We start from the raw sequence: 9228 nt of genomic DNA, 5'->3' as shown, positions 1-9228 counted from the left end.
CCTTTATTTTCATGTATGTTTTACAAAAAAAAAAATACAATAATGTATGCTAGTAAACCTAGTTAAATACATTTTATCATTCCAAACGTAAGTTTTCACTTTTGTAAACAAATTCTAAACAATTTCTGAAAAAATTAGTTTGGTAGCACAGATTTAAAACTGTTCAAAAAGTTAAGCCCAAAGAAATCTCCGGGCTAAACAACTAAGCCCATGGGGCTAAAGTGTTGTTGTATTTTACATGTAAATTGCTTAGCCCCGACTGCGTTTTTTTTGTCCAGTTAAGACCAGTTGTAATAAAAAACACACCTACTTTTGAAAATGATGCGCGTCTCTTTTGAAAATGTGGCATGTTACTTTTAAAAATGACGCGTTGTACTTTTAAAAAATGACGTACGTCACTTGACATGACATGCGTCACTTTTTAAAATAACGCGCGTCACTTTTATATCTGGCTGTGTTTCTTTGGGCTCAGCAAAGTACTTTTAGTACTTCTGATTTCTGAATCCATTCAAAGACAGTTTTTATATAGAAGAAATGGAGTTGAACACAGCCAAAAGTACTTAGCAGAGTAGAAGCTTAAGCCTAATCGAAAAATTTTAGCTGAGCTAAAATGGATCCCATACTAATTATCGATAATAGCTACATCATTCTGTTCCACCAGTAAACCAATTTTTGCCATGTTGCTTTGAACTTCTACGCAGAAGGATAAATGTCAAACTCTTAGATCATCGACGACGTAGATGCGCAGAGCTTAACAAAATTAAAAACTCGAGTGTGCTATCTTTTTAGTTGTATCATGCTTGTCTATTTAAATCCTTCACTTTTTGATCCCATTCAAGTAATAGATCATCAAATCTAATAATCTAGTACTTTCTTCCATAATATCGTAAATTGTTAACCCATCACTACTTATGTCAATATCGAGTCGTAGTTTTGTTTCTTTTTTTTGCGCTTTGTATATTTGCGGCAGTGGCAGTCGCACTTTGCACATTTTTTTATTTCTTTTGTTGTGAATTGTGAAGAAGATTTCCGTTTTTTTCATCAATAAATTTCATATATTGGTAAATTTACTTATATATTTTCTTTTTATACAACAAAAAAACTAATATTATCCCGTTAACTTTCTTTTTCTTCATCAAAGAATATAAACTCTTCTTCGCATTCAATCATTATTTTATCTAACCCAATTGTGTGGTGCTCCCTTTTTTGATAAATTTCTTCAACTTGCTGCAACATGATGGCAATGGACGCCAAACAAAAGCTAAAACGCTTTTGTTATTTGGGTAACTTTGAGCCAGTCTACATTCGTCCTCGTGTTGGCCTAAAAGTTGATCAACTCTTTCCACCACTCAAAGAATTGATACGCACTCTAGACGATGTTGCATTTGTTTCATATATGAGCGATATCCTACGACAAAGTGACCATTTACCACGTAAAGATGAGGTAAGCATCGAATAGTTTAGTAATAGAAATTCACCACACCTCGTGGAAATCAAACTTTCTTCTTCCTTTTCATGAATTCCAATTATTTAGGCTTTATTTGCATATGCCACTTATTTGGCTAGCGATGTCGATATCAAATGGAAGACAAATGTGCGAAAAGCTATTCCGCATGTTCTCAAAAGTGCCGAGGAATTGTTTATGTTTTGCAAATACTCAAAATCGATTCATGCAATTCAGGGGCGAAAAGGTTTGTCGAGGACAACCAAAAAAGCTGTTGTAGCTTGGTATGAGAAATGTACTCCTGAGGAGCTACGAGAGATGTGGATGTCACATCGGGGAATGTATGGTTTTACTCATAAGAATCTGATTTACATGTGTCACATTAGTGACGAGATTCTTGGCGACGATGTTGTTTGCACTGCATTTATGAAGACTTGCAGTGAATTGATTAAAGAAGATGAGATGAAAGGTGAGAATATGATTATGGATATGTGTACTCTTCGTACGACCACGAAGAAGAATGAAGCTACAAAGATTATTAAGAATTTAAGATTAAATTGGGATCAAGTTCCTCCGAATTTGTTCAAATTTCCGAATATTGTTGAATTGTTGTTGCCACAAATGAGTTTGTTGGATATTATTAAGAAGTGGCATACTTTTCATCAGCATAGGCATTTTGATAATGCCAAGATTTTCAAGACAATTGTTTCGTTGACGAATAGAGAGGCTTTGCAGAAGGCTAATCTTCATCCATCTGTATTTTTGTGGCGTATGGATCGTTTGGGTATTCCGGTGGCTGCAGCTGATTTGCAAAAGGTAAGATTTTTTTGGAAATTTATTTATACAAATTGTAATTAATTTAAATTTTTTTTTTATTTTAAACCTTCTCTGAAATTCAACTGTTCATAATCTAACTTATTTAACCTTTTTTAGAAGAATTGGTACTTTTATTCAGAATTGTCTGTCACCCTAACTCCAAATTAAAGCCAGGTGTGACCATGATCAGTAATCGTAACATGTAACTAGTTTTTTTTTGATTGGGATAAGTACCGGAATAGTTTAAAAACAACACAGATTAATAACAGGGGTTACATTATCTATCGCATAAGCGATATAAGGCAATTTGAATCCAAATTGAATCATTATTTAGGTCTTTGTAAACAAGGATCGAAATGAAACCGGATTACCCGATCCGAATTGAGTTGAATCGAATGGTAAACATGTTTTTATACCAAAATCTATGAATTGAAGATTCGAGATATCAGCTCTTAGATTTTTCTTTTTTACTGTCAATATATTTAAAAGAAAATTCAATTTCTCGATTTTGTATATTATTTGTGGAGCTAGAGCAATACTAAGTGGGCAATAGTTAATTAAATGTGCATATTCATGTATTATTTGTAAGAAAATACTGAAAAGTGTATCAAAAAAAAAAAAAAATGCTCAATAAAGTTAAAATTACTAAGACGGTATTTTTGACGTAAAAAAGGTTTGGACCAAGCAAAAATACTGATCCGTCACCTTGCCTTCAAGCTGAAAGTCAAGAACTGTAATAAAGAGCAAAATATTAATTGTAAGACTTGCCTTGTTAAGCTCTTCGAAAAAAAAAAATAAGGGCGCGAATCAAAGCTACGAATCTTTTTTGAATTCGATATCAAAATATAGGTCCTAAAGTAAGACAAAAATGAGGAAACAAAATTATCTGACGATTTAGAATCTGGTTATTACGACCTAGTTGCTTTCTCATATTTAACTCAATACTCGGATTTATAAAACGTTCCCTATGTTACACTTTCCATATACAGTGCTGCTAAAAACATTCCGGATTTTTTTTGTCATTTGCATCAAATAAAATTTTATAACAAAACTGGAACAAAATATTGTTTTAATATTTTTTCTAGATCGTTCATATATCAGTTAAGCAATTTCAACAGAAAATAATGATCTTTAACACATACAAAAAATTTTAAAGTTTAAAAATGAAGTAAAGCCAGAATTTCGGCTGTGAAAAACTAACCGGATTTATTAATTTTAATGTTCAAAGTTAATATTTTGCTCAGATACCTTTGTTTTCGAAAACTGCTCCGTTCCGGCTATTCCAAGCCAGGAGTATTGTCTACCCCGAACTGCTGTTTTACGAGCTTTTAAGAATTTTTGGCATCTTAACTTGCAGGAAGAGCCAATGTAAAGGCATTTCTTTCTCCTTTTATGGAGCCATTATCGACTCCAACATCTCTCCATTCTAAAAATGATCCATAAATCCGTTGATTTGGTGTAACGGGGTAGAGCCTGTAGCTGAAAGAACCCCCAAACCATCACTGATCCTCTGCTGTGTTCACGGTAGGGCAATATTTTTTTGGTTTCAAACATGTCCATGTTTGAGAGCCTGGCTGCCAATTTACAATCGGAATAGACCAAGTTAAAATTGCTTTTATCATTTAAAAGCATATTTTTCCGTTTTGTTATCGAGCAATTGAGATGATTTTTTGTAAATAAAACCATGATGAAGTATTTTTATTTTAAAATTTAAAGATCCTTTAACTGCCTACCTTTTTAGACAACGCTTAGTATTAAAGAATGGCCTTTTTCCGAGTGGAAAGAGATTAAGACCAAGTCTCTGAAAGCCTTCTTTACTGTACTTGATGTTGAAGGCAGATTTAGCTCCTGACAAATCGTTTAAGAAGCAATTTACAACATCCCAAAGGGATAACATTATGTTTTATTTCGGCTTGAAAGTGTTCTACGACTCAGTTACTAATTTTGTGACTATAATGCGTTTTTTTTCGTTATTCCATTAAGTAATTTATACAATTCACAAAGCTAACAGCTTTGTTTGTCACTGCAAACAAAAATTTTACAGAAGTGACGCTTAAAACCGTTGCCTCAACACCGAAAATTGAAATCCTTAAAAAATCCGGTTAGTTTTGCACAGACGAAATTCTGCCTTCATTTTTCAATTTTCAAAATTTTTGAATGTATTAAAGAAAATTAATTTGTGTTACGTTCGACCCTATCTTGCATATGCTTCTCAAGTTTGAACTCCTTTTTATGAATTTCATAAAATTCGTATTGAATATATACAACAGAATTTTATACGATTCGCTCTGAAGAGTCTTCGTTGGACTGATTCTTATAACCTGGCGCCATATTAAAAAAGACCTCAAACTTTTTTTAGATCCAAATTTTTATCAAAGGCATGTAAATAATGATCTCATTTATTTCATTCACATTCTTAATAGCCATATTGATGGCCCTAAAAATTAATTTTTGTATTTTAAGTTTATTTCTGTTTAAGACCTAGTTTCAACAATTACAAATATTTGTAACCCTTTGTTTCCTATTGCTTTCAGCATGGAACCACCTATTTTTTATTTTTTCTTACAATAATCAAAAGTTTAGAATTATGAGCAATTAATTACATCATGAGTACTACGACCAACAAAAAATAATGTCTCTATAAAAGTTATTATTTAGTTAAAAATTGCAGTATTTGTGAGGGTTTTATTAATTTTGCAAGTAGTATCTTAGAGCTACAAAATTAAATAATGGTAGCACTGAAAGAGAATATGTAAACATTTTTTTTACTAACAAAATTTGTTTTTCTAATCTAAATAATAGTTTAATAAGCCTTTTTGGTAAAACACATTGGTTTTTAAGTGCATTTTTATTTTTTAATTATTTTTACTGAAAAATGGACTTTAACTTTTGTACTCTCAGCTCAAAAGTTTCCTAATACAATGTTATTACTAGTACAATCATTATTGTGGCGTATTATCAGGAAGCATCAAAACTTTTTCTCAAGATTTTGTAATTTTTTAGTGAAAAAAATAAAAAAAAAGTTACTCCGGGAACCAAGGGTTAAAATACAAAAATAAATTTTTAATTCTCAGGATGAGTTTTGTGGCAAAGGAGAATGGGCAAATTTGTGTGGAACGTAGACGTTACGCGGCCATTAATGAATTTGTTATTTTATGATGTTATTAAGTCTTACATATGTTTTGCAGAAGTTTTATCCTTGTGACGTACTTCAGAAACGGGTAAAATGCATTTTTGCATTTAACACTTTATGCAGATTGTCTCAATGTTGTATCTTTAATATGTATTTAAAGTGCATATTATGATACTCTGTTATTTTCCCTGACTCTGAACCCCTTAATCTTGAATATCCAACCACGAACTATTAGCTTTTTTAAACAACAATTTTAAGCCTATTTTGAGAGTTTTGTTGTTCAATTTTTTGTTAGTTTGAATCGTTTGAAAAACTCTCGAACAAAAACAAAAGTGGTTGGCTTAAAAATCTTGTATTATGAGTTCTATTGGTCGGATTTTCAAGATCAATGTCTTCAGGGTCAGGGAAAATGACAGAGCTTCATATTGTATATGTAAAATAAAAATATAATCCAATTTTTCATTCACACATTAAACGATGCATTAACAATACTAATATTGCAATATCTTGCATTCTAAATGCAATACATTGAAACATCCAATGTAAGTTTGTCCTAAGCCCTTTCATTTGATACCAATCTCATTAATGGCCGCTTAACGTCCAAAATGCCCATTCTCCTTTGTAAATGACTTTTTTGTTCATTATTGTTTTCTTAATAAGAATAAATTTATAAAACATTTATCGAAGAAAATCAGCGTTTTCTTAAATCATCGCTAAAGGGTATCAAATTTGTAGATAGAGAGTTAGGGAGGTATGGCGCTCAAAGCACCGTCACCGAGCTGGATGACCCAATTAGCGCAGAATGCGCTGTTTTGATATAAAAACGCCCTTACATCATTCCGGGGCACCGTGTATATAACATACAAATGCGCTACTCTGCATTAGTAAAATAAGATAAAGTCGTATTAAACAGTGTTTAATCTGCTTCCAAGAAAAACAGGAGTTTATCATACTTGAATTTCATTGCATAATCCCCAGGTTAAATAAAACAATAAATATTAATACACCCAACTGACTTTCGCAAAAATTGTGAACTCAATTAAAAAATAAAAAAGAAAAAAAAAATAATCCTTTATTGATTGAAAAAATTGATTATAATATACATACTTAGTAAATTATGTCCACAAAATTTGACATTACTTTTCATATTTATATTGAAGGTCCCAGAAAAACGTGCACTCACAATGCGCATGGGTGTTTTTCAACAGATGTTTAGAGATTCATTCAGCTTGAACCGCGCTGTTGGTTTGCGTTCTTTTATTACAATGACTCTTCAGGATAACTACAAAAAAAGTAAAATAAATTAAACAGAAAAGAAAAAAAAAAAACACTTCTTACATTTTATTTTATTCCAGAATATCTAACACAACACAAAAAGGTCACCTACTACGAAGCAGCTGTATCCTTTGCATTCTCTTATTTCAAAAGAGAAAAACATACCGATATTTTTGCGTATACTGATGACAAAGTTAAGCTAGCTCCAATTCCATGGGAGAGAGGAATTCAATTTAATCAAGCTATGGATGTTTGTGATCATTTTAGTGTAAGTATAGAATTCTGAAAAATGAATGTTTTAATTTTAATTAATTTTTTCAATATGCGTTTTTTTAGTACAAGAAGTCATCCCAACGTTTGGTTCAACCACTAATGGAAGCCCTAAGTCGCAAACAGGTTTATGACTTATTTTTGATTATTGTACCATCCGCTGGCCGAAGTAATCCTAATCAAAATTCAAGTTTCTTATGCAGATTCTTAGACAAATATCGTGAAATGAAAAACAAAAAAGCCAAGTGAGTACTAACGAATCCCCCCAACAGTAAATTGTTTAGTTGGATTCAATCTAGATATAAAACTAAATATAAATTTATGTGATTTCTCTTTCAGATTTGTAATAATCAGTTTGTTGAGACACAAAAAATCAATGTCTTATTCAACTGAAAGAAACGAGAATATTTTAGAAATTTGTGGATTAGATGCCAACACTGCAAACGTGATTGACAGTTTTGCCCTTAACAGATTCGGTTAGATCCAAAAAAGTCTCAAATTCTTTACTTAATCGTTAACCTACTTCAGTTGAAGTAAAACAAAAAATCAAAACCTAAAAGTTTTCATTATACAAAAGTAATAATCTTCATCTTAACATGTCTCATTTCTTGACATGACATAAAGGAATTTAATAAAAAAACATACCAATTTCATATATCAAACGCATATAATATACATCTCATAAACTAATAATAATAATACATAATTAAAAGAATATAGCATAGAAATCAAATAATTTGCTGAATGAAAAATTCTTCACTTGGCGTTTAAAAAATATCAAAAATCAAAAACAAAAATGAAATCAAAAAACAAATTGAATGAATATCCATGACTGCCTTTCAAAATTCATTGGTACCACGCCTTTGGATTTAGTTAAATTATAAGCCTTATTTTTTGTTCACAAAAAAAATCATTATACATTGTACACAAAAAATATTACTAAAAATCAAAAAAAACACAACTCTCACAAAAATGTATTCTTAACTATTTTTACTATTAGTAATCGAAATTGCTTAACCGAAACGAAAATGTGATTAAAAAAAATATAAAAAAAAGTATTTCTGTCTTTTGTACAGGTCCAAAACCAAGTTAATTTAAAATAGTAAACAAAAATAAAACAATGAAATGTAATCTATTTTTAAATTGTTAACTGAAATTATTCTTAAAGAATTTAAAATCAAAACATTTTTTTTAAATGAAATAAAAATAAAAAAAAAAAAATAACTAAAATTAAATTAACTATGAAATATTCTGAAAAAAAATACCGAACATAATGTGATATTAAAAAAGTTTGAAACAAAGCCGTAAGGACATTTAATAATTTTAAGCTATTGTTTTACACAATTATAGTTTGTTAATTTTTTTTATTACATTAATTGAAGAAATTATTCCGAAAGGTGGTTTCCATAAAAACAAAACAAAACAAAGAAAAAAAAAAAAAAACATAAAAGTAAAATGTTAAACTGTTTTCATGTTCAAAAAAAGCCTTTTCGATAAAAACAAAGAAATCTGAAATAAAACTTTGCAGCATACAGTAACTTTGGTTGTTTATTTTTTAAAACTCACGATGATTTATTTATTTTTTATGATAGCTAGTTTTGATCTATTCAAGAAAATGTATCCAGCTCGTCTATTCTGTACAACCATCAACGTTTCCGGCTTCAATGTTATAACTTGAGTGTCGTAGTAAATAAAATTCACAACAAAGATTTAAGCATATTTATTTTATAAATAAGCAAATGGGATTAATGAAGTCCAAGATATCGAGTTTCAACACTTAAAAAATTGTCCAGTTAATGACAAATTGAGCCTTTTAAATACTGAATTCGTTTAAATTTTGTTCATGAAGTTTTGATGTTGACTCTCACTAAAACTGAAATTTTTCAACATCGAAAATGTGCTCGATCCGTCATTTTGCATTGAAGATGCACAAAATTTAGTGCGAGTAAGACCTTTTCAAATCTGATTTGTTTGATTCAAAGTAAGTTTCGCTATTTTAAATCGATTGTAAATATTTTAATACACTTTTTCAGTTTGTTGCAGCTTCGAGCAATACCTACTTACAAAAGTGAATTCCAAAAAAGAATACAGAATATTTTTAGTACCAGCTAGTAGATTATATCATCGACCTCAAAAATCCGAGCTGACAAACGTAATCAATATAACTTTAATTTGGAACTGCCCCAACCAACATCAAACAAGCTTTTCAAATAGTTAATGGAATGCCATGTTCCTCCTGAATGAATCCATGTTCGGAAACCACCCACTTTCAAAATCTGAAGCAAATTAA

General features: G+C 30.5%; 1 protein-coding gene across 1 annotated transcript; it reads left to right on the top strand.

Moving 5' to 3' along the window:
- The first annotated feature begins 930 nt into the window (after positions 1–930).
- Positions 931–8476, top strand: LOC129910727 (RNA-binding protein RO60). The gene is made up of 7 exons (XM_055988216.1): positions 931–1061; positions 1142–1444; positions 1535–2260; positions 6554–6686; positions 6749–6936; positions 7005–7183; positions 7278–8476. The coding sequence occupies exons 2-7, from the start codon at positions 1235–1237 to the stop codon at positions 7417–7419; spliced, it is 1578 nt and encodes a 525-aa protein (XP_055844191.1). The 5' UTR covers positions 931–1061; positions 1142–1234; the 3' UTR covers positions 7420–8476.
- Positions 8477–9228: the final 752 nt, after the last annotated feature.

This window comes from Episyrphus balteatus, chromosome 2 (genome assembly GCF_945859705.1).
Source record: "Episyrphus balteatus chromosome 2, idEpiBalt1.1, whole genome shotgun sequence".
In the NCBI taxonomy this organism is placed as follows: Eukaryota; Metazoa; Arthropoda; class Insecta; order Diptera; family Syrphidae; genus Episyrphus; species Episyrphus balteatus.
Note: the sequence above shows the minus strand (reverse complement) of the source record. Positions and strands in the feature narration are given on the sequence as shown.

What these genes read in the sequence shown, in the direction of transcription:
- LOC129910727 (XM_055988216.1), top strand. Translation starts at nt 1,235, where the DNA reads ATGATGGCAATGGACGCCAAACAAAAGCTAAAACGCTTTTGTTATTTG. An exon ending in ATTTACCACGTAAAGATGAG is followed by an intron (nt 1,445 to 1,534) that starts GTAAGCATCGAA and finishes CCAATTATTTAG; the next exon opens with GCTTTATTTGCATATGCCAC. An exon ending in CTGCAGCTGATTTGCAAAAG is followed by an intron (nt 2,261 to 6,553) that starts GTAAGATTTTTT and finishes TTTATATTGAAG; the next exon opens with GTCCCAGAAAAACGTGCACT.